The sequence below is a fragment of the Eurosta solidaginis genome, chromosome 4 (genome assembly GCF_040869045.1).
Source record: "Eurosta solidaginis isolate ZX-2024a chromosome 4, ASM4086904v1, whole genome shotgun sequence".
NCBI classification, from domain to species: Eukaryota; Metazoa; Arthropoda; class Insecta; order Diptera; family Tephritidae; genus Eurosta; species Eurosta solidaginis.
Genome location: NC_090322.1, coordinates 246,153,808 through 246,177,492, shown reverse-complemented (window position 1 = coordinate 246,177,492; position 23,685 = coordinate 246,153,808). Strand labels below are relative to the sequence as shown.

General features: G+C 37.6%; 3 protein-coding genes across 4 annotated transcripts in view; all 3 read left to right on the top strand.

The window, feature by feature from the left end:
* Positions 1-175: 175 nt before the first annotated feature.
* On the top strand, positions 176-10,583 carry LOC137251218 (NECAP-like protein CG9132). Its single transcript, XM_067785427.1, has 5 exons — positions 176-375; positions 6,252-6,457; positions 6,523-6,713; positions 6,899-7,113; positions 7,182-10,583. Exons 1-5 carry the CDS (start codon positions 293-295, stop codon positions 7,237-7,239), a joined length of 753 nt encoding a protein of 250 aa, XP_067641528.1. The 5' UTR covers positions 176-292; the 3' UTR covers positions 7,240-10,583.
* A 1,212-nt stretch (positions 10,584-11,795) lies between these two features.
* On the top strand, positions 11,796-14,163 carry Arfrp1 (ADP-ribosylation factor related protein 1). Its single transcript, XM_067785446.1, has 4 exons — positions 11,796-12,000; positions 12,065-12,317; positions 12,373-12,544; positions 13,817-14,163. Exons 1-4 carry the CDS (start codon positions 11,908-11,910, stop codon positions 13,899-13,901), a joined length of 603 nt encoding a protein of 200 aa, XP_067641547.1. The 5' UTR covers positions 11,796-11,907; the 3' UTR covers positions 13,902-14,163.
* A 6,103-nt stretch (positions 14,164-20,266) lies between these two features.
* AP-1gamma (adaptor protein complex 1, gamma subunit) overlaps positions 20,267-23,685 on the top strand; it is a 54,699-nt gene continuing 51,280 nt past the window's right edge. For both annotated transcript variants that reach the window (XM_067785429.1, XM_067785428.1), the window contains exon 1: positions 20,267-21,343. In XM_067785429.1, coding sequence (XP_067641530.1) covers positions 21,288-21,343 — 56 coding nt within the window. In that variant the 5' untranslated portion in view covers positions 20,267-21,287. The remainder of the gene's footprint in view (positions 21,344-23,685) is intronic.

The following is a 23,685-nucleotide window of genomic DNA, read 5'->3' as shown; positions in this document are numbered from 1 at the left end:
AAGTTGGAATTTGGGGCCTGGCCTGTATTCTCTGAAATTTAAGCATTCCAATCAAGCTATACAATTCAAAAACTTACCAAAGACAAAAAGACAACAAACTGTACTAAATATCATGTCATATCAACACCGTTACTGTCGCTATACAACACTGCAACCGTCACCCGATGAAATCTGACAGAAAACCAACAAATGATGGCTGAGGAAAAAGGGGGAGTTTACTAAAAGAGAAAAAATCAGAAAAATTGGTCGAAAAAGTGATTTGGACAAAATTTATTAGTCAATTTTTGAAAAAATGGAATACGAAAGTGTGCTGATTGTTAAACCAGAAGTATTTATTTACAAGATTCCACCACGTGCCAGCAACAGAGGTTACAGGTAAGCAATAAATCAAGCGGCAATTGTGGGAAAGTGTATTCGTGGAAAATTTGTTCGTTTCTTCTATCCTATACTTCACTGCTATTATTTCATTTTTTCATTGCCACTGTCATAGTTTGATGACATACATAGATAAATAAAACAATTGGGTAAAATTGCAACCAACATACAACAATGGACCACGTCAACGAAATCCATCATACACCAACTACCATATCGCTGACAATTATGTGTAATGAATGGCTGCTGTGAAGTGAAGTAATTCAATTAAGCGTCTTCATTGCACATTGATTGTGTCCTTAGACGCGCACGGCATTTGTTACAAGGTTAAACGGCAATTGCATGCTTCAAGTTCAAAGCAATTGGCTTTTACTATAGGCAAATTAATTAGCGGGGCAATTGGTAGTGTTGTTGTTGTAGCGATAAGGTTGCTCCCCGAAGGCTTTGGGGAGTGTTATCGATGAGATGGCCCTTTGCCGGATACAGATCCGGTACGCTCCGGTAACACAGCACCATTAAGGTGCTAGCAAGACCATCTCGGGAACGATTTATATGGCCACATTAAACCTTGTAGGTCATACACCCTCTCCACACCCCCACGAAGAGGGTTACAGTTGCCACAGGTAAGTGAGGATGACAATTGGGTTGGAGAAGCTATAAATTGAGCTGACATCCCCTTCAGAGCTATTCTCATGTTTCGAAAAAAACATCAGCAAATTTGTTCCGTTGTTCTGTACTGTTGCTATTCCAATTTTCAAGAAACACAAAGTAGGACACCGACATGTTGATGAACTTGTGGGCACTAGAGCGTCGCCTGCTAAATATATCAGAATCGCCAGTGGTAAGTGAGGTAAAAAGTTGGGTTGGAGAAGCTATAAATTGCGCTGTCAACCCATCAAATATTTTTCCTTCGTGCGGCCGTCTTATGGCTAACCGTCTGACCATTTGAACCAAAGGATGTCTTAAAACTACGGGGAAAAAAACCTCTCGTTTTAGTAGTTATCTTTGTCATCTAAATCAATATTTTGCTGTTGTAGCAATACTTCCACACCCAATAGATCAGTTTTTCTTGCTGTTGTTGTAGCGATCAGGACACTCCCCGAAGGCCTTGGTGGTGTTATGTTGTTGTTGTTGTTGTAGCAATGATCGCCCCACCTAATAGCCGCGACCGATCACAAATTGTCATCAATATCCTCTAACGGGAGTCCAAGGAAACTTGCCGTTTCAACAGGGGTGGACCATAAGGAAAGGGGTGTTAGAGGCGTTGGTTCCACATTACAATTAAAGAGATGGTTGGTGTCATGTGGGGACACATTGCAAGCGGGGCATACATTTTGTATGTCGGGGTTGATTCTGGATAGGTAAGAGTTTAACCTGTTACAGTATCCAGAACGAAGTTGAGCAAGAGTGACACACGTTTCCCTGGGGAGTATGCGTTACTCTTCCGCGAGTTCTGGATATTTTTCTTCAAGTACTGGATTCACCGGGCAATTCCCGACATAAAGGTCCGACGCCTGTCTATGGAGTTCACCAAGGACCTGCTTGTGTTTTTTCGCTTCATACGGCTGGGTTCTTAGGTGCCGTATTTCCTCAAAATGCTTACGGAGATGACTCCTTAGGCCCCTAGGCGGTGCTGGTTCGTCAATCAGATGTCTGTTGGAATGCCCAGGTTTCTGGGTATTCAACAGAAACTGTTTGGTCAGCATCTCATTTCTCTCCCTGATGGGGAGTATTCTCGCCTCATTATGCAGATGGTGTTCTGGGGACATAAGAAGACAGCCCGTGGCGATTCTGAGAGCAGTATTTTGGCAGGCCTGTAGTTTCTTCCACTGGGTAGTTTTTAGGCTAGGCGACCATATGGGCGACGCGTAGCACGTAATCGGCTGGCTAATTGCTTTGTATGTGGTCATGAGCGTTTCTCTATCTTTTCCCCAGGTACTGCCAGCAAGGGATTTGAGGATTTTATTACGGCTCTGAATTCTCGGAACAATTGCGGTTGCGTGCGCACCAAAATGTAGATCCTGATCAAACGTCACACTCAAGATTTTGGGGTGTAGGACAGTCGGTAGAGTAGTGCCATCGACGTGGATGTTCAATATGGTCGACATTTGGGGCGTCCATGTTGTAAATAAGGTCGCGGAAGATTTAGTCGGTGACAATGCCAGGTTTCGCGAGGCGAAAAAACTGGAGAGATCAGGGAGAGAGCCGTTTATTTTATTGCATAGCTCATCGATCTCTGGGCCTGTGGCGATTATTGTGCAGTCATCGGCGTAGGAAACGATTGTGACTCCTTCCCGTGGTGAAGGTAGCTTAGATATGTAGAAATTAAACAAAAGTGGGGATAGGACACCACCCTGTGGCACCCCTTGTTTAATTCTCCTTGGTTTTGATGTTTCGTTTCTGAATTGCACCGATGCCTGCCGACCACCCAGATAATTTGCGGTCCACCTTTTAAGACATGGGGGAAGGGTAGACCCTTCCAGGTCTTGCAGTAACGAGCCATGGTTGACCGTATCAAAGGCTTTTGATAGGTCTAGCGCTACGAGTACTGTTCTGTGGTGGGGGTATTGATTCAAACCGCAATTTATCTGGGTGCTAATGACATTTAGCGCGGAGGTAGTGCTATGGAGTTTTCTGAAGCCATGCTGATGAGGGGCTAGCTGCAAATGTGCTTGGAAATAAGGGAGCAAAATGGCTTCAAGCGTCTTTGCCACTGGCGATAGGAGAGATATCGGACGATATGACTCACCTACGTTAGCTGGTTTCCCAGGCTTTAGTAGCGGGACCACCTTGGCCATTTTCCATTTCTCGGGTATGACAAAGGTGGAAAGAGACAGGTTGAAGACATGCGCTAAATATTTGAAACCCTCTTTCCCTAGGTTTTTAAGCATCGGCATGGCTATGCCGTCTGGGCCCACTGCTTTGGATGGTTTAGCGCGACCAATGGCGTCCTCAACCTCTCTAGCGGTGATGGTGATTGGTGACGCGCTGAATTTGTGTTTATGTGCGTGTCTATTGGCTCTCCGTCTATCTTTGTCGACCGTAGGATGCATTATATATTGCCGGCAGAAAGCGCTCGCGCATTTTTTCGCATCCGACAGCACCTTATCGCCAAAGGCGATGGAAACTTTGTCTTTGTGCTTAGTCGGATTCGATAGGGACTTTACGGTGGACCAAAGTTTACCTACACCGGTAGAGAGGTTACAACCTCTTAGGTGCTCTTCCCATTTCGCCCGCTTGTGTTCGTCCACAAGCAATCTGATGCGTTGGTTTATATCCCTTATATGGGGGTCGCCTGGATCAAGCTGTCTTATAAGGTCGCGTTCCCTCGCTAAGCTCGCGGCCTCCGCCCGGAAGTGGGTCCGGATTTCGGGAATTCTCCCGGCGGGAATGAAATGTGCCGAGGCGGATTCAATGACCTTACGGAAGGCACGCTCCCCTTGGCGGGCATCAGTCGGGATAGGGAGGGCAGCAAAGCTGCTGTCTGTTGCAGATTTATATTCTTCCCACTTTCCTTTTTTGAAGTTTATGAAAGTGCGTTTTTCGGTGACGATGAAGTCGGCGGTACGCTCGAACGAAATAGGTATGGGCAGGTGGTCGGATGCCAATGTTACCATCGGCTGCCAGTTGACGCAGTTTACGAGTTCTGCGCTCACGATTGACAGCTTCCTACCATACGTGTGGGGGCGTCTCCGTTTATTGTGCAGAACGTCGTTTCTTCTATTTGATCCGCCAACATCTCACCCCTACTGTCCGCCCGCAAGTTTGAATGCCATAGGTCGTGATGGGCCTTGAAATCGCCTAAGATAATGCGATTGTTGCCAGTGAGTAAGGCCTCGATATTAGGGCGGTATCCACTGGGGCAACAGGTGACAGGAGGGATGTAGATGTTGATGATTTCTAGATTTGCATCGCCTGACCGGACAGATAGGCCTTAACGTTCTAAGACATTGTCCCTGCGGTCGATGCCAGGATCAAATATATAATATTGCACAGAGTGGTGTTTAGTAGACGCGAGGCCGTCTCCATTTCCGCTCTCGCGGTCTTTCCTGTGGACATTATACCCAGAGCAGGTCTGCAATGCAGATCTTGGTGTGAGTTTTGTCTCTTGAATCGCAGCAATGCGGATGTTGTGCCGCTTCATGAAATCGACTATCTCCGTAATCTTCCCAGTTATTCCATTACAGTTTAACTGCAGAATTCTGAAGTGCATGAGGGGTGACGCCGCCACTCTAGGGGTAAGTGACGGGTGACTACGCTTAGGTTGTGGAAGGGCAGGACGCAATTGCTGTTGTGGCCTTGAGACTGGGCGCCCTTGGGCAAGCATTGGGGTACCCGGATGATTTGGGTTTGTGACCTGGCAACATGGCGCGATGAAACCCGTCGCGGAGACCAGAACATCTAGGAAAGTGGCACCACCCAAGGCAGGAGCTGCATTGAGCGGATGTCGCAATCCTATATATTCTGTGCTGGCAGACGGTGCAAACGGAGGTAGGGACTAAGAGTATGTTTCCCTGACCTGCACGATTGCTGCCAGAAAAGAGGGGGGGAGAAGAAGACGGGAGCAGGGGCTGATGCTCAGCATTGCTACTAGCTCTACTACGAAGGTAGTAGTTATGAGTGGTATCAGCTGTTTGAGTTGTTGGCGCCGTGGGGCGCGAGCAGCAGCGGGTACTTGTTGTGGCTTGCTGAGCAGCGAGGCTGCTGGAAGGTAGTGGGGGGGGGGGGGGGGGGGGGGCGCTTAGGCGTAAACTACGGGACGCCCTTGGGCGTGAGCAGCAAGGAGCCACAAAAGATTTATAAAAGTTACGTGGACGTCGGGTTTTGGGATCAAGCCCAGAACAACCTGTCCGATGCAACCATCCCTTGCACGAGACACACTGAACAGAGTATGACCGTCCTAAAAAGATTCTTTTCTGGCAAATGCAGCAAAACCATTTCTCAGGACCGGGGTCAGGATACGGACCCGGATTGGGTTCGATACCTTCCCGAAGTAAGAGAATATGTAGCAGTCCTGCTGCAAGGAGCTGCTGGGAGGATGACAATTTGTGTGAGGGACGAAACAAATTAAATGGGGTCACACTGAAATGACAGTCCTTGGTCGGGAAAAATCCCGAGTCGCTCCGGTACATAGAACCGACTGCCTTGGGAACGCCGACTGCCTTGGGAACGGTGGTGTTATCGATGTTGATGGTTCTTTGCCGGATGCAGATCCGGTACCAAGCCCGACCATCTCTGGAACAGATTGTTATCAATATCCTCTAACGAGTGCCTGAGTTAAAACAGGGTGTGACCCAAGAGATATGGAAGGCGTTGGCTCCACATTGCAATTGAAAACATTGTTGGCGTTATGTCAGATATTCAAAGTGCTTACGGAGATGACGACTCTTTAAGTTCCTGGTAGTCATGGCCTTCTCAATGAGATGCCAGTTGGCATGCCAGGTTTCTGGGTATTTAACTGAAATTGTTTGTTCAGCATTTCATTTCTCTCATTTTACGGAAGTATTCTCACCTAGCTGTGTAGATGATTTTCAGGTGACATAATAAGACACCCCGTGGCAGTTCTGAGCGCTGTGTTTTGACAGGCCTGCAATTTCATCTACAACAGAGACTTTGCAAATTTTGAGGCGCAGGGTTCATCAACTAGCTGTTTGGTCTCCGATTTTATTTACCTTTTGGGGTCGAGATAACGAAACTCTATGTAACTCTTACACTCATGTTAGCGTTTTTATGAGTCATTTCAATTCGTGCTTTTAGTTCAAATCGTTATACGAAATTAAGAATCCCCCATTTGGTTTGACCAGCATATATGGGAGATCATTCAATTTGCTTCTCAAATGTTCAAAATATATTTGAATTTTTTATTATTATTTCAGAGCTGCTGACTGGAATTTGGGTGAACCAACATGGACTGGGCGTATGCGGTTGGTAGCCAAAGGTACAGCTGTAAATCTAAAGCTTGAAGATAAGACTTCTGGAGCGCTATTCGCCAATTGTCCGATTGATACATATCCTGGTGTGGCTATAGAAGCGGTATCAGACAGTTCACGATATTTCGTAATACGTGTGCAAGATGATAATGGTAATTAGGGCAAAGATAATTTTGAGAGAACCCAAAAAGTTATTAAAATAATATTTTCCTTTTAGGTCGGTCCGCCTTTTTAGGCCTAGGCTTCGGCGATCGTTCAGATTCATTTGATTTGAATGTGGCGTTGCAAGATCACTTCAAATGGGTGAAAAATCAAGAACAAATCGAAAAAGAAAAAACAGAACCTAAGCAGCAACTGGATTTGGGTTTCAAGGATGGCGAAACTATCAAAATCAATATGCGAATCACAGTATGTATTAAATGTAAAATAAATTATGTATTCGAATTCGTAGAAACAGGTCCCAGTGCATCACTTCAGGCTTTATATATCTAAACTAGGGAAACAACTAAAAATAAGAAGTTGTTTTAGTGTCTAAATAAAAGGCTCTGTATGCCTCATTAAACTAATATATGTTTACCATTTGTGTATTTAAGAAAAAGGACGGTTCAGAAGGCACTGCACGCACTGGTAAAACCAAACCATCAACTGGTATTTTACCACCACCACCTGGTGGTATTGGTAAAATCGCGCCACCCCCAGCTTCAGGAGCCGGTGGTGGTTCTGTTCGACAAAGTCCGGGTACATCGCCTGCACATAGGGCGTCGGTTGGTGGTACAGGTACCGAATGGACAGATTATGCTTCAGCCGGGTACTAAATTTTATATATCATTACATCTATATACATATATATAATTTAATAAAATGTATTTATTTCAGCGGCCAACAGCAGCAGCAACAACAGAATGCAACAAATGCAAATTGGGTGCAATTCTAATTAGGTTTAAACATATTACATATACATGCATATACACATAGGACATACACACACTTATTCATGCAAAAAACATTTAACTAATCAGAAAAATTCTGCAATAACAACAAATAAAGAGTTATAGGAATAGCAAATTAAACAATAGACAGCTTTCGGCCAGCATTGCATTAGGACTTACGTATGATTTGTTGCATTCACACACATATATAAGTAGTATTTTGGGCGAATTTACATACTTAATGCATAAATACATAAAAATATATATATAAAAATAAATATTCATACAAATACAGAAGAAATGACAATTTAACGAAATTTATGAAATTAAAAAAAAAAAAACTATAAAAAATCAAATAATGGTCACATATATATGTAGCGAAATGTAAAAGTAAAAAACAAAAATACGGAAAATGTGTTTGTAAATCTTGTTTGTTGTAATATACATACATAAGTAAAAAGAAAAATAACTATGTATTGAACAAGTTTTAATTTATTAGTAAAATTATAATATCTTAACTACCATTTACTACAATCAAAATTTGAAAAAATATGAAATACATAAAGGTTAAATTTCTCAACTTATTTGATATCCTAATACAGCAGGAAAAAGTATCAATATTATTTATTAGATCTTTGCTTCTCTCTTTGTGTTACGAAAAATTGTTTATACAAAGTTAAAGGGATATGAAATATTTTAGATATATGTATTTTCTTCTTTACGTTGAAGAATTAAACATTTACGAATATAATTCCTTTCATAAAGTATAAGAAATCGGAAAGTCCTAAGACAAAAGTCATTCGAAAAAATAGGGTCTGAACTGAAGCGGTATGACCCATACCCCGTTTTTATAAATTTATTAAAATTGAATAATAGTTTCGTATGTATACGAGCATTAACTCTTTACATAATTAAACAGCATTAATACAATGAAATGTACTTACAAGCACGTCAAACTAAAAAGAAGACTCTTGCGAATTGTGAAGATAAAAACAACTCCAACGTAGAATTGAGATATAAAACCAATTGACATAGACACATTTGTATAGCTGGAAAAAATGTCGTATTAAACAATTGCGTGCAAAAACGACGAGCTTTTTCGTGAACGCAATACTTGAGCGCCAACAAATTAGACTTTGCTGTTGAAAACTAATGTGCGTTGCTTTTTTCTACACAGCTTGTGGGAGTACCGATTAACATAGATGTGCACATACATACATACATCATTTGCATCAATTACTCTTGTATGTATTTAGCTTTTTTCATATATTTTTTCATATATCTAAAAATTTCATACACATTAGGGTGGGTCGATTTGTATGGACGAAAGTTAACCGACATCGTGCCATCGATTTTTCGATAGGATTTGGGCTCAGGAAAAAAAGTTCCGCTACGCATACTCAAAAAAATCATTTTCGAGCCTGCGAAATTTCTTTTTTTTGACTTTTTTCGACTTTGATTTTTAAGGTTTTTTTTCATGACCTACTAAAAAATTTTCATTTGATTGTAAAATTTTCATGTATACCTTGCTTTAATTTTTTTCAAAAAATATATATTTTTTTTTTTTTTCAAAAACTGTTATCGACAACGTTTTTAGCGAACATTTTTGGGCGGGCAGGGTATACATATGAAAATTTTTTTAAGTAGGTCATGCTAATTAAAGCAAAATATTTTTTCAAAAAACTGTTATCGCCAACGTTTTTAGCGGACATTTTTGGCTCGGACAGGGTATACATGAAAATTTTACAATCAAGTGAAACATTTTTAGTAGGTTATGAAAAAAACCTTAAAAATCAAAGTCGAAAAAAAGTCAAAAAAAATTAAATTTCGAGCTCGAAAATGATTTTTTAGAGTATGCGTAGTGGAACTTTTTTTCCTGAGCTCAAATCCTATCGAAAAATCGATGGCGCGATATGGGTTAATAAATCGACCCAGTCTAATACACATTCCATTATTGTATTGTTTTGTTGGTTTTTCTTTCTTTTTTTTTTTATCCAGCGCTCATTGTCTTTTGCATAAATATTTGTTATTATATTAATATGTATTTGCAAATTAAAAGGTTTGTGTTTTTTCTGTTTGCAAAAAAAAAAAAACACCAAATGAAATTATGAAATTATGTTACTTTGATTTTAACTCATTCATATTTGCGCACATGCATATATCACAGCTAATGTTCATAAAAACATTGTGCTGTTTGTTTGTTTGATACTCTCAATTATAATTGTTATTCAAGAAAGGTGAAAAAACTATAAAACCCTTAAATTTGTGAAACTTTTCAAGCATAGCAGAAATATTTATGTAAATTGTTTTCAAATTCATTCATTGAACACATCTATACATCTAGGGCTGAGACTATCTGCATATTCGAATATCCGGATATCCGATAACACGGATAAAATCCGGACCCATGGATATCCGGTTAATATTCGTTTGTGCAACTCCGGATATCCGTATTTATGGCGATCCGGTTAATAACCGTATTTTTGGATATCCAGTACCATATATGTTTATTTAACATTAATAACAATAAACTCTGGGGGAATTAAATCAATTAACAGTGAATACAAAAAAGGCTCGTATTGAGAAATATGTAATATGATGTAAAATTGTAGCTTTTTAATTTTTAACGTTAATTCAATAATCTACAAACATATTTTGTGAATAATTTTTCGATGTTTGCTTCGTTCAATTCTGATATGCAGATATTCAACTATTATATTCCAGTATCCGGACATACGGATATCCGGATTTCCCATTTCCGAATCGGATAGCCGGATTTTTTGCTTAGCTATCCGGTTTCTCGAATATCCGGTTAATCCGGATTGTTAAAAAATCTGGATGCTGTTTACAGCCCTAATACATACATATATATACAAACTGTTCAATGTTTTTTGCAATTACTTAGTGTAGTGCATATTTTATAGATTTTATTAATGTATATATTTATATATATTTCTTTTTCATACATATATACATACATGAAATTAAAGCAAACTACTTTAGCTAATTACAGCTAATCGAAGTGTTGCAAATGATATTAATATAGTTTATATAAATTCATAGTTATATTTGTAAAACTCGTTTTAAAAATAATTAAAAAATTAAATTTAAATTGTATAATTTTTCTTGTATTGTTCAAGTTCGAAATGCTTGAATTATTAAATTTCGAACTCTATGAAATTGATAATTATGTAAATTAACTTTCTTGTTTTAATTGAATTTTTAAATGCATATATGTATATATGTATTGGAAAGCGGCTTAGACTAATTATAAAATTGAATAAAAAATCTATTATTTTTATTTACATAATTAACTGAATAAAAAAGGAAATGCTTTTCCAAACGCATATTTGTAGTTTTCTAATACGATTTTATAGAAAATGAAGGACAGCTTACGATCGATTTTGAAATAAGCTAATTTCCATTCCAGTTAACGTTTACGCTTCGTTTTCGTTTTTTTTACGGTTTCGGTTATTTCCTTCTTTCGTTTCTGGTTTGATTCTTATTTTGGTCGACTTCGATCCCGGGTTTGATCCGGTTTTAGTTAAGTATTCCATTTCGGTATGTTGTTGTGGTACCGATAAGGACACTCCCCGAGGGCCATGGGTAGTCGCCAGAGCCTTGGGTGTTAATGAAACAGGATTCGCTACGGATAGGTGAGGTTGACAATTGGGTTTGGAGAAGCTTTGTATTGCGCTGGCAACTTGAAAGGGTTGTGCTACACAACCCCTTGAATTTATTTGGTATTTTAGTTCCTGGCAGATTGGTCAATGGGAGTGAATATGAACAGTTCACCACTATGAGTCTTCTTGCTGGTTAAAAGCCCCAGCTTATGCATTATTAGTAGATTGCTCGTATTTTTATGGAGAACGGTACAATGAGCGACACTGGTGCCATCTGATATTGAAAACTAGCCAACTCCCAAATTTTGTTACAAGCAAAGCATAAGAAGAAGAATTTAAAATTAGCTTTGGTTAAAGGTGTTGGCACACTTTGCAAGTGAAATTATTTTTCCCACTGGTTGGTCATTTTTTTTACATTTTTCGCAATTAAAAATTGCAATATAACAATGGAATACGACACAAAATATGTTAGCAAGTATTTTTGCTGTATAGGGAGAATGTTTATAACAGTGCTTCGCGAAATTTTGAAAACAGCTAGTTGAACCTACCTTATGGAAATCAATGTAATCGATTAATGGTGCGATATCATAATGCTAACGCTATAACCATACCATAGCCAACCAATTGGTTTTTGGTTTCTCGCCATATCCATAACCTAAAAATATTTGAGTTATGGATACGTTATTCATTGTTATGGATACGTTATGACTAAGAGACTTATTCTTTGTGGAATATGTTTGTAACTTTTTGCGTTTTCTTTTTTTTTATGAAATTTTCACGATTTTTAGGTTAAGGCACCATTAATCGATCACATTGGAGATGGTTATGGATATGGGTATGGTTACGACTATGGCGTTAGGGTTTTAAGGAAGTTTAATTACCCCTTTAAACGCTTCTATATGAAATATGTCTTATGCCGTGGCCTTAACTGTGGCATCAGCTGTTATCGCAATGGTTGGCATATTTTGTTTTATTTATTTTTAATTAATTTAATTCACTCCACTTTGTTTGCACAATTTGACGAAATTTATACTGCTACCAACACTAACAATGTATACACTTCTTCATGGATTCTACAAATATCTCACTCAAAAAGAGGAATATTGTGTGGTCATATTAGGATTGGACAATGCTGGAAAAACAGTTGAGTTGCATTCATCGTTTTATATTTATGCTTTAACAACAATTTCTTCCGTTGCAATAACAGACTTACTTAGAAGCGGCTAAAACAAAATTTACAAAAAACTACAAAGGCATGAATCCAGCAAAGATTACAACTACAGTGGGACTAAATATTGGCACAATCGATGTGGCGGGTGTACATTTGAATTTTTGGGATTTAGGTGGCCAACAAGAATTACAATCCCTATGGGATAAATATTATCAAGAATCACATGGTGTGATTTATGTGATCGACTCGAATGACCGTGAGCGAATGGATGAGTCCAAGGAAATTTTTGGTAGGTTTGTTTAAATAATTTAACTAAATGTTAATAATGCATGTTTTTTTTGCAGATAAAATGATTAAAAACGAATTACTCTCAGGAGTGCCACTACTTATTCTGGCCAATAAACAGGATTTACCAGATGTTATGGGTGTACGCGATATTAAGCCCGTGTTTCAACAGTCTGGGGCGCTTATAGGACGTCGCGATTGCCTAACAATTCCAGTATCGGCACTAACGGGGTATTTATTATTATTAAGTGGTGTAGCAGATAGAATAAGTTTTATTAGCAATAAAGACATCTCCCAACAGTTTTGGGACAGGATTTGGCTCATTCAAGAGCCTGGCAAGAGAGTAGTGCGAGGAAGGTGATACGTTGATACATTATTTTCGACTGCTTAGAAAATGCAATTGATTTGGGTACTTTGAACGAAAATATATATTTATACCAGAGGTCTGCTTTGAGTACTAATAAAATTAGTGCACTTAGTCATGAGCCAAAAAATTGTGTCTAAATGTGTACTTAGTGAAGTACAGACAAATACTATGAGTGACTAGCACATAAAATAGAAAATACATACGAGTGCCCCGCAACACATATGTCCCATACATATGTATATGACATTGTTGAGTATAAACTGAAATCATAGTCGCTTTAACTCAGTAGCATGTTGGTTTCGTGTGTAATACACTGTATACTTCGTTTATTGTCGGGTTTTCTTTAGCGCTGTATTGAGTTTAGTTTCGTGTACATCGTTATGTTGCTAGCGTCAGAAGACTGATATGACTATATTCATTTTATTGTACTGTTAGTCATACTGATTCAAATTAGTGTTTTCGTATAACACAGTTGACTTTCTTGCTCAATAAGACAATTGAGTACTGAACTGCTTCGTGGCTTATGAGCGGTTATTCATTTTACGAAGCATGACTATGTAAATGTGTTTTAGTGGATATAAGTGCTTGATATTCTTTGTTTGTGTACGCACTAATACTAATTTTTTGGTTAGTCCACTAATAATCTTAAAACATGAATAATTGCAGCTCACTGATTTATAGTTCATACAAGCTTATATATAGCTGATCAGCTTATCCAATCCTATTGTCAGCCTTAGCTTCACGAGGGGAATGATGTGACAAAATGAACTTATCCGTACAAATAATTAGCAGGCGAGGGTCTAGGGACCTCAAGTTCCTTATAGAAGGTGGTTGTGTGGGTGCATTGGCCTATATGGTGGAACGGTGTCATATTAAACCGTTCCCGAGATCGGCGGGTTAATTTTAAAAGTTTTCCGGATCTTACTGAATCCATATGCGGAAAAGGTTTTGAACATAAATACCACTCCTTAAAACCGTGGGGAATATCTTAATCGCCCCTGAAATAGTAGTTTGTGTATGCACGGAATGTGTCATTTACTCTTAATTAAATATTTTAAATTCTGCGAATTCGGTTCTTTCTCTTAAGGGAGTCGAATTTTCTTGCCTAAATTTTTCTATTTTTCTGTTTTTTGCAGTGAAGGAGTTGATGAGGGCATTAAATGGTTGGTTGAAGCAATCAAACGTCATTCTATGGTACGTCCGCCTCGAGAGAACGATTGATTGCAAGCATAATGATTGGTTCTCATTAGTTTTGCATGCAATAGGAAAGCGTAATTATTGTAAGTTTTATATGTACAAAATTTCTATATGAAGAATTATATAAAAATAAGGTGTAATATTTTTAAGTGATATAGATACATAAATGTAAGGTCATTCTTTAACAATTGCAGGTTTAATTTTGTTATACCCTTACAATTTATAAGAAAAAATGTGCATACATAAGTATTTCTATCTATGTTATGAATAAAAAAGTTTGAATCGACACGGAATGGCTCTATTATGTGTACATTAGACCAAGAAAAAAATGGCAATATTTTCTTCCTCAAAAGATAAGTTTGGTTATAAAAAATAAAAATTTGGACACATTATCCAAATAGATATCAGGATTACAGCGTTGTTGTTGCATTTGCATGTTAAATTTCTATCCGTATCTTGATGACGCTTCATTGGAACGCAACTATAGGTTGTATATTGGCACGATTTTCCGTCATCCCTTGTCAAGTTTGGTTTTGTGACAAACCGGTTTCGACGCTGTGCCATCATCAGTGTCGAACGAAAATATACAACATTTATCCACCGTCGGAAAATCAACAAAACAATATAAGGCAACTATATGTATTTCTTACCACTCAGCGCTATCAAAAAATTTTTGTTGTTTTTTGAACATATAACTAAAAGTGCATACTCACTCAGCTATATTCGAACATTTCTGATAAGAATTAAAAAACCACTTTTGATATCAAAGTAGAGCCACTAGAGGTGTGTAGTTACAGTGTCGGCCAAAAAAATAGCACAAAAAAAATCTTGGTATGTTCGAGCTACAGTTATTGCAGCAGTGTTGCTTTTTATCGCAGAGCATCACGTTCTGTGGAAAATTTAGGCAACAGTGACAACGTGGCCAGTTCGTTGAAGAAAATGTTAACAATCATATAAGCAGGTGGCAAATTAAACGACACAAAAAAATTCACTACGCAAATGCAGAACGTTTACAACTTCAGTATCAGCAACTGACCATCAATAAATAGCTAATGCTATCATCCAGTGAGTTCTAGTATCCCACTCAATTATCACTGGAACGTTTTGGTTCATTGAGAGAGTTCCTTATAATTGTTGTATGCATAAGGCTAACGGTCAAGCAGCGAAATCTACTTTTGATAAAATCGGTATATTAAAGGAAGTACATATGTCCAAACTGAAGACAATAATCTTACTTACTTACAATAATCTAATTGCCATTTTTTCGTCTGCCTGTTATGCCCGGGTTTTCAGTGCGAGTTTAAACTCCAGTTAAAGTTGTCTAGATATTAACTTTGCTACTTTGGTCGATAACATAAGATCATAATGCTCATCTCAACTCAATGTGGGGACTATGCAACTGGCAGATTTATTTGTCAACATAATAAATTGGATTTCATTTTCTCAACGCATTGTTAAATATATGTTAATTTGTTATGGAAGCGTGGGAGCGTTGCGCATGGATTTAAAGGAGAGATTGTCAAAATCAATTGTGAACAAAAGATAGTTTGACTTATTTTGGTTTCATGATTTTCCGACAGGGTGGATAAATGATGTATATTGGAACGATTTTCCGTCATTCCTTGTGAAATTTGGGTTTGAGACAAAGCAGTTTTGGCGTTGTGCCATCATCACCAAAACAAATCAAAGTTGCTATAAAAAATGCAACAAATATAGTAGATTCTAACATGGCACATAGATTGGTCCAAATGAACCCTTCGGCTCCTCCACTGCTTGCGCTACCAAAAATTCACAAGCCGTACACGCCAATGAGGGCCATCATTAATTTTAAATCGGTACCATGTTACAAACTGTCCAAATATTTAAAAACGATATTGAAAGATACTCTGGAGCTAAGGAACGAATATGCAATAGCTAACACAACAGAACTAATAGAAAAACTTGAGACCGTAGAGCTAACACAGAACAGCAAATTGGTATCTTTTGACATAAAAGATTTATACCCATCAATACCACTATCGGAGACGTTGGACATAGTTAGCTCAACAATAGTTCATAATCACCCTCACTACTAAAAACTGTTCACCCCCGGCCCCTTAAAGAGCATTATCTGGAATGCCAATGGCCTTTCCAAGCATTTACTTGAAGTAAAGGCATTACTCCAGACCCACAATATAGACATACTTCTCATATCTGAAACCCACTTCACTGATAAAAGCTACTTTGAAGTCCCCAGATATAAGTTTTATCACACAAAACACCCAGATAACAAAGCACATGCTGGATCAGGTATTCTAATAAGGAGCAGTATTAAGCATTGTAATACAAACTCGTATCGCACGAATGCTATTCAAGCCACTAATGTTATTGTCGAAGACTCGAATGACCCAATTACGCTCTCAGCTCTCTATAGCCCACCCAGACACGCTATCACTGCGGAAGAGTATGAATATTTCTTTAAAACTCTTGGAAATCGATTCTTAGTTGGCGGTGATTACAACGCAAAATACACCTTCTGGGGCTCCCGCCTTATCACCCCTAAAGGAAGGCAACTATATCAGGCTATTAGCCGCCTCAAACTAACTCCATTCTCTACTGGAACACCCACATATTGGCCCTCAGATAAAAATAAACTACCCGACTTGATCGATTTCTGTGTGGTAAAAGGCATATCGTCTTCAGAAATAACTTGCAAATCGTGCTTTGAATTGTCTTCTGACCACTCCTCAATATTGGTAACAATTGATAAAAATCTCACACCCACAACTAATCATTGTAGCCTCTATAATCGGAAGACTAATTGGGATCCGATCTATGATCTCGTCTAATATTGACTTAAAACTATCGCTGAAAACCGACGAAGAGATATGGCTGAAGCAGTCGAACACTTTAACAGGTGTATCCAACAAGCTGCATGGAACTCAACTCCCACCCTCAGCAGGCAAAAGACCATGGGCGTTACCCACGAAGTAAAAGCCAAGCTTAAAGAAGAGCGCATCGCACGGAAAAGGTGGCAGCAAACTCGGCATCCCGATGACAAGAAACGGTTGACTAATGATCTTAAATCCATCCTTAGTATGGAGCGCAACAGAGAAATTCAACAATACCTCAGTAGTATTGATGCAACAACTGCAACTGATTACTCCCTTTGGAAAGCGACTAGCAAGCTTAAGAGGCCAATTATCTCAAATGCACCTATACGCTTGGAGAATAACGAATGGCCAAAAAGTGATGTTGAAAAAGCAAATACTTTCGCACGCTACCTAAAACTAGTATTCACGCCGCATGATATTGAACCCCCATTAAGAATAACTAAGGAAGTGGAAACTACCTTAGGTCATCCATACCAAATGGACCCACCCATAAACAAATTCTCAATATCGGAGGTAAACCCCGTAATTGCAAAACTCAAGCCAAAAAAAGCTCCGGGCTACGACCTTATCAGTGGCACTATTCTAAAAAATTTACCCCTCGAAGGCATACAATTCTTGACACAATTGTTTAATGCAGTACTAAAAACTCAATTCATACACCCACAGTGGAAAGTTTCGCAGATGAAAATGATTCTGAAACCCGGAAAGCCAGCTGATACAGTTGCATCTTACAGACCTATTAGTCTGCTGCCTATCGTCTCAAAAGTCATGGAAGTTCTCTTCCTTAAAAGACTCTTGTCCATAATAGAAGAGCGTAAAATCATACCCAATCACCAGTTTGGCTTCAGAAGAGGGCACAGAACAATTGAGCAGGTCCAAAAACTCACCGAGCAAATATACGACGCTTTTGAAAAGCAAAAATACTGCACAGCTGCTTTTCTAGATATTTCACAAGCTTTTGATCGCGTATGGCATGACGGACTTCTCTATAAAGCAAAATAAACCCTCCCTATAAACTACATCTTATTTATACAATCATATCTAAAAGATCGTTATTTCTCCGTTAAACAAGGTGTGGAGCAGACTGCCCTTTATGAGTGCTAAGCAGGCGTCCCGCAAGGCAGTGTAATGGGCCCAATACTTTATCTACTTTACACGTATGACCTCCCAATAACAGAAAGCGTCACTATAGGCACGTTTGCTGATGATACTGCAGCGCTGGCCGCTGATCCTAACCCTAGCGTGGCTTCACTCAAGCTCCAAGGAAGTTTAAATAAAATTACCCATTGGCAGAAAGAATGGAGAATCAAATCCAATGAATCAAAATCTGTGCAAGTGACGTTTAGTACCAGACGTAAAACTTACCCACCCGTTAAACTCAACGATATTAATATACCACAAAGCGACGAAACAAAGTACCTTGGTATGCACCTCGACAGAAAATTAACTTGGAGGACCCACATATTCAACAAAAGAAGAGCCCTTGGTATCAAACAAGAAATCTGTACTGGCTTATTAACATAAAATTCACAATTATCAGTTGATAAGAATGTCCTGCTTTACTCAGCCATCATAAAACTCATTTGGACATATGGAATACAACTGTGGGGAACTGCAGCAAACTCAAACATAGAAATTCTCCAAAGATTCTAATCGAAAACCCTTAGAATGATTGTAAACGCACTCTACTATGTGACTAACAACCAGTTACACCGGGATCTAAGGGTTCCAACAATAGCTGAAGAAAACAAAAAGTATGCTGTTTCATACAACACGAGGCTTCTAACTCACCCCAAACCATTCATTCTAGCCCTGTCAGCAAGACCAACTAATTTCACGCGCCTGAAAAGAAAGTCAATCACAGATCTTCAACACTGATTAATTCTTTACAAAAATGGTTGCAGTACTAGAGCAATCCATCCATGCCCACCAAGTTTATTAAGTGGTGTTAATAAATTCTTAAAAAATGGATGCACTTCTGAGAGCAATCCATCCATGCCTATCAAGTTTATTAAGTTTAATTAATTATGGATTACTTTAAAAAAACAAAAATTTGTTAGATGTGTTCTATGTATACAGTTGGCAAAATATATTGGATGCTAAAAAAAAAAATAGTTCATAATACAAAAAAACAAAGTGAAAAGTATGCAAATCACAAATACGCTAAGAATTACTTTACGTCAAAACTATTTTCAATTCAACAATAAAATATATAAACAAACGGTCTTGCAATGGGAAGCCCCGCATCAGCAATTCTTATGGAAGTGTTCATGCCAAATCTGGAAGAAAAGTACATACAGGAGATGAAGTCCAAATTAGGCGTGTCATTTTATGCTAGATACGTGGATCACATAACACTTAAACATAAGGGTTACCTTACAATAACACTTCCCAAAGCCTTCGGAGAGTAACCTTATCGCTGCAACAACAACAACACCTCTTACACAAGAGGCATATAAGAGAGAACTTGAGGTCATATATAATATCGCTGCAAACAACGGATATAAAAAAGCACTAGTAGATAAGCTCAGAAGGACGCATGGAGAACCAAAAAGAAATAACGAGAAGGAAAATAATAACACCTGGACGACTATGACATATACTGGAAAAGCAACAATTACTGCAAAAACAGTAGGATTTTTTTGTTGACGGCAGTGGTCCTAAGTGGTCAATATGATATGTGTGAAAGGGAGAACTTCCTTTGTCAATTGGATGCAAAAATCCTTCTGGTTTCCCCATCTTTCTCTCAGCTAAAAGGCATGGTACACAACTTTCGATTACCTTCTCTACTTTTTTCCGCAAGTCAGGGATCCAATAAGAATTTTCAAGCAATGTCAAGGTTTTCCCAACTGAAAAATTACTTCTTTCATGTGCTCCTCGAATAATCTGCATCTGCATTACTTTTGGAACTACGATACGTGATTCGTTCTCTACGTCTTTATACGTCTTTAGTAAAACACACAACGTTGGACGAGCCCCCAAATGTGAGATAATATTTATGAGTAAGGATTTTACCAATGTATAAATCCAAATTATTCACAGAAAATGAAAACCGTTGTGTGTAATTCGTCTATTGAAAATCGTCTGACTTCTTTACAAGGAAAATTTTGAAATATCATTCTTTACATTTCTTATGCTAACTCAATTATAATCAATAAAGTAATTAATATTAAAGTATATAGGAATCGTCATTTGCATAAACCCACATAACTAAATATAAACAAGCATCAATTTTGACAATACCTGCTCATGTACCTACGAACTATAAATACAAGACAAACGACAACAACAGATCAGAACGAAAATCGACACTGATGATGGCACAACGCCGAAACCGGTTTGTCTCAAAACCAAATTTGACAAGGGATGACGGAAAATCTTCCAATATACATCAAAAGATAGTTTGTTTAAAAAATTATGAGTTTTGTGCAAATGGAAACAAGAGGCAAAAGCTTAAAACATAGAAAGTACTTGAAAGGTTGGTCGAAGAATTTAAGAACTTAATATATATATACTTAATATATATATATATAGACCGATGCAGTGACGGGAAACAGGAAATAAAAAATTGCACGTCAAAACCAACTGTTACTTGGTTGTGAACACTACAGATGGCGCTGTAATTTTAACGGATGGATTGAGTTCATGTTTAATTTGTCGACAGGATAAATATAACGGTCATTACAGAAAATGAAATTAGGTTTAAAAGAGAGATGCATACATTTTAGCAGACGTCGGGAAAACAATAACATTTTGGATTTCGATGTTTTATTTTTTATCTGAGCTGTATGTTATCGTGGTATAGTCTAACGAATTAGCTCTCTAGTTTCTGTAATGTCCTATTGAGTAGATTGGAGAAACCATTTTTGTTTTTTAAATAAATACATACACACAACACTCAAACGCTATGGAGTTTATTTTGAGAGTTACATATGTCTATCGTTATTTCAGTATAAACTAGACACTATAGCTTACGGTATGAATCGACAGCTGTGCTATACAATTTTAAACGACCAAAACGATTTTTTAAATATAGCTAGTAAATTAGTGATAAATATTTGTAATATTAATTAACGCACATCTTTAATATACGTTTTATTTACTAGATACCGTTAACTGTTTTTTGTAATGTTATTTTCTTATAATGTTTACAACAACTGCGTATGCATCTGTATATAATCATCAATAAATTTTTACTTTGCTGAAGGGGTCTTAAAATCTGTAGCATTGACATACCTTCCATACCCTTAATCATATGTACTTGCCTATGTATGTACATTGAAATACCCTCACATATGTATAAAGATAAGAAATTGGACTATCGTGTCATCATTGTTTTAACTGCTTATCAGTAACGGTTTGTGCGATATTGAATTATAAACTCGTGGCTTTTTACCTGACATATTTTTTTGGTAAATGGTGTGAAGTGTATAAATAAATTTGTGTACTTATGAATAAGAGCGAAGAAAGTAATTGAATCCAAAAAAAAAATAAATAAAAAAAAAATTGCATAGTTTAGTGCACTAGTTGAACAACGATGTATCCATATTACGAGCCGGATTGGAGTGTCTTGCCGGCTGAAAATAATCGCAGGTACATTAATATTGTTGTTGTTCGTTTGTTTAAATATTTTATTGCATTTCATGTACAAGGTAAAGCTGTAATGTTTTTTTTTTTTAATTATTTGGTTGTGCCTGATAAATTTTAGGAAAACTCAATTCATTTAAAACACTTAGGCAATTCAGAAGGTATCCTATCCAACTTATTTTGTTTTGTTGATTTTCCGACAGGGTGGATAAATGATGTATATTGGAACGATTTTCCGTACAAGAGAACGAAAATCGACACTGATGATGGCACAGCGCCGAGACCGGTTTGTCCCGAAACCAAATTTGGCAAGGGATGACGGAAAATCGTTCCAATATACATCACATATCCTATCCAAAATATGTGCTATGATATTAAACCTGTCATGCGTGTTTTGTTGTTGATTTCCATATAAAATTAAAAAAAAAATACAATCCGGCATCCTATGTATATCGGATGAGCTAAGTTATTATCAAACAAAAATTATTAATTTTTGATGTTTATTGGAACGATTTTCCGCCCACCCTGTCGGAAAATCAACAAAACAAAATAAGTCTATTATTTTTTAAATTTTCGAAAATATAAAAAAACAACTAAAAAACGGATATATGTATATCAAAAAAAGTATTAGGGGCTGCATAAAGTTAGATTTTTTAATGGTTCTTTCTGCTGGCTGTTCTTACGAATGTATTGAAATTCAACATATAACTCATTGCAGTGTTCACAGAGGTAGTGTTTAAAAATATACTCTATAACACAATAAAATACCTTGTGAATTGCATAATTGCGTTTGTTTACATTGGGTAATCATAAAAAAAAAACATTTTATTTGATTCCGAAGAAGCTCGCAAAAAAGTTTGTTTATGGGATATCTGACTAGGGCATCGTGAATTCACAATGGACTACGGTAGTAAAACGATTTTGATAAATTGCTGTAGTTGAAAACATTTGTGTACGAATTTTTTTTTTTTATATTTTATTTAAACATTTTTCTATTTCCGCGAAAACGCGTGCATCAATTGCTATGCAGCTGAAATTTATTATAAAATTTAGTGATTTCATCATTCAATAAATTACGAACGATGGAAAACTTTTCACAAAGTTATAAAAAAATATAGGCAAAAACTTTATTTTGGAAGTTGTATTTTTGAAAATTCGTTTAAGTAATATAAGTAATATAAACAATTATCTGTGTTTAAACTTATTTTAAATTTCCAAATAAAAAAAAATAAAAATTTTAATAAGTAATGTTTTCATAACTTTCTGAATGAGTTGATATGTATATATTTTAAGAACGGGCAGTCCAATCCTCACAAGAGGTACTCCGCACTTTTCAACCGATTACACCTGTTTCGACTGGATACAAATGCTTGTGTGTATGTTTCACTTTTTGACTTACTTACGTACCTAATTGTTTTACGATTATGGCCGTCCAACAAAGCGCGCCATTCGTTTCTTCTATGGGTTAACTGGCGCCAATTGATCACAGCATGGGAATTGAAATCGTTGTTTACCTGGTCCCTCCAGCGAAGTGGGGGCCGCACTCTTCCTCTCCTTCCATAGGCGAGTTCCGATAAAAAAATAGAGCATCGTCGTCCATTCGCATAACATGGTCTAGACAGCGTAGTCCCTGTGTTTAATTAGCTGCGCCAACGCGCAGAGGTCCATAAATCTTTCGCAGATTTTTTACCTCGAACACTCCATGCTTCTGTTTCATATAGCAGGACGGGAACGAGCATGATTTCCGTTTGCTCAGAGAGGACTTTACTTTTTAATTGCATATCTAGTCCAAAGTAACATTTATTGGTAAGAGTTTCTTAGCTGGAGTTCAGAGCTGATGTTAATTGTGTTAATGCTGGTTCCCATATAAACGAATTATTTAACTATTTTGAAATTATGGCTGCACACAGTGATGTGGCTGCCAAGGCGAAAATGTGCTGATTGTTTGCTTGATGACAGCAGGTACTTCGTTTTGTGCTCATTCACCATCACACCCATCTATTCCGCTTCTTTCTCACTTTATTTTCAAGTAAAATCAAGGCTGGCAATTTCCAACAACATTCATATGTGCGAGTTAGGGCATTCGCTTGGTTGCAGGATTTATGTAACGCCTTAGACCTAGTATATAAGGAGATTATCTTTATTATTGTAATTAACTTCTAATTGGTAATTAATTAGATTTCCCATATAAGTTTTTCAGTTCGGTAATCGGTAAATATGAACAAGTTTTAGAGAAGATTTTGTTTTCTAGTCTTAGAACCATCGCTTGGGTGCCATTTCTAATTGGAAGCCCGAAATAAAAGATAAACGTGAAAACTTATAATCTAGTTCCTTGGGATGGCACATAT

Coding starts and splice junctions, on each gene's coding strand:
- LOC137251218 (XM_067785427.1), top strand. CDS start 293: ATGGAATACGAAAGTGTGCTGATTGTTAAACCAGAAGTATTTATTTAC. Junction 6,458..6,522: donor ACGTGTGCAAGATGATAATG/GTAATTAGGGCA, acceptor TTTTCCTTTTAG/GTCGGTCCGCCTTTTTAGGC. Junction 7,114..7,181: donor ACAGATTATGCTTCAGCCGG/GTACTAAATTTT, acceptor TATTTATTTCAG/CGGCCAACAGCAGCAGCAAC.
- Arfrp1 (XM_067785446.1), top strand. CDS start 11,908: ATGTATACACTTCTTCATGGATTCTACAAATATCTCACTCAAAAAGAG. Junction 12,001..12,064: donor TGGACAATGCTGGAAAAACA/GTTGAGTTGCAT, acceptor TTGCAATAACAG/ACTTACTTAGAAGCGGCTAA. Junction 12,545..13,816: donor CCAGTATCGGCACTAACGGG/GTATTTATTATT, acceptor TGTTTTTTGCAG/TGAAGGAGTTGATGAGGGCA.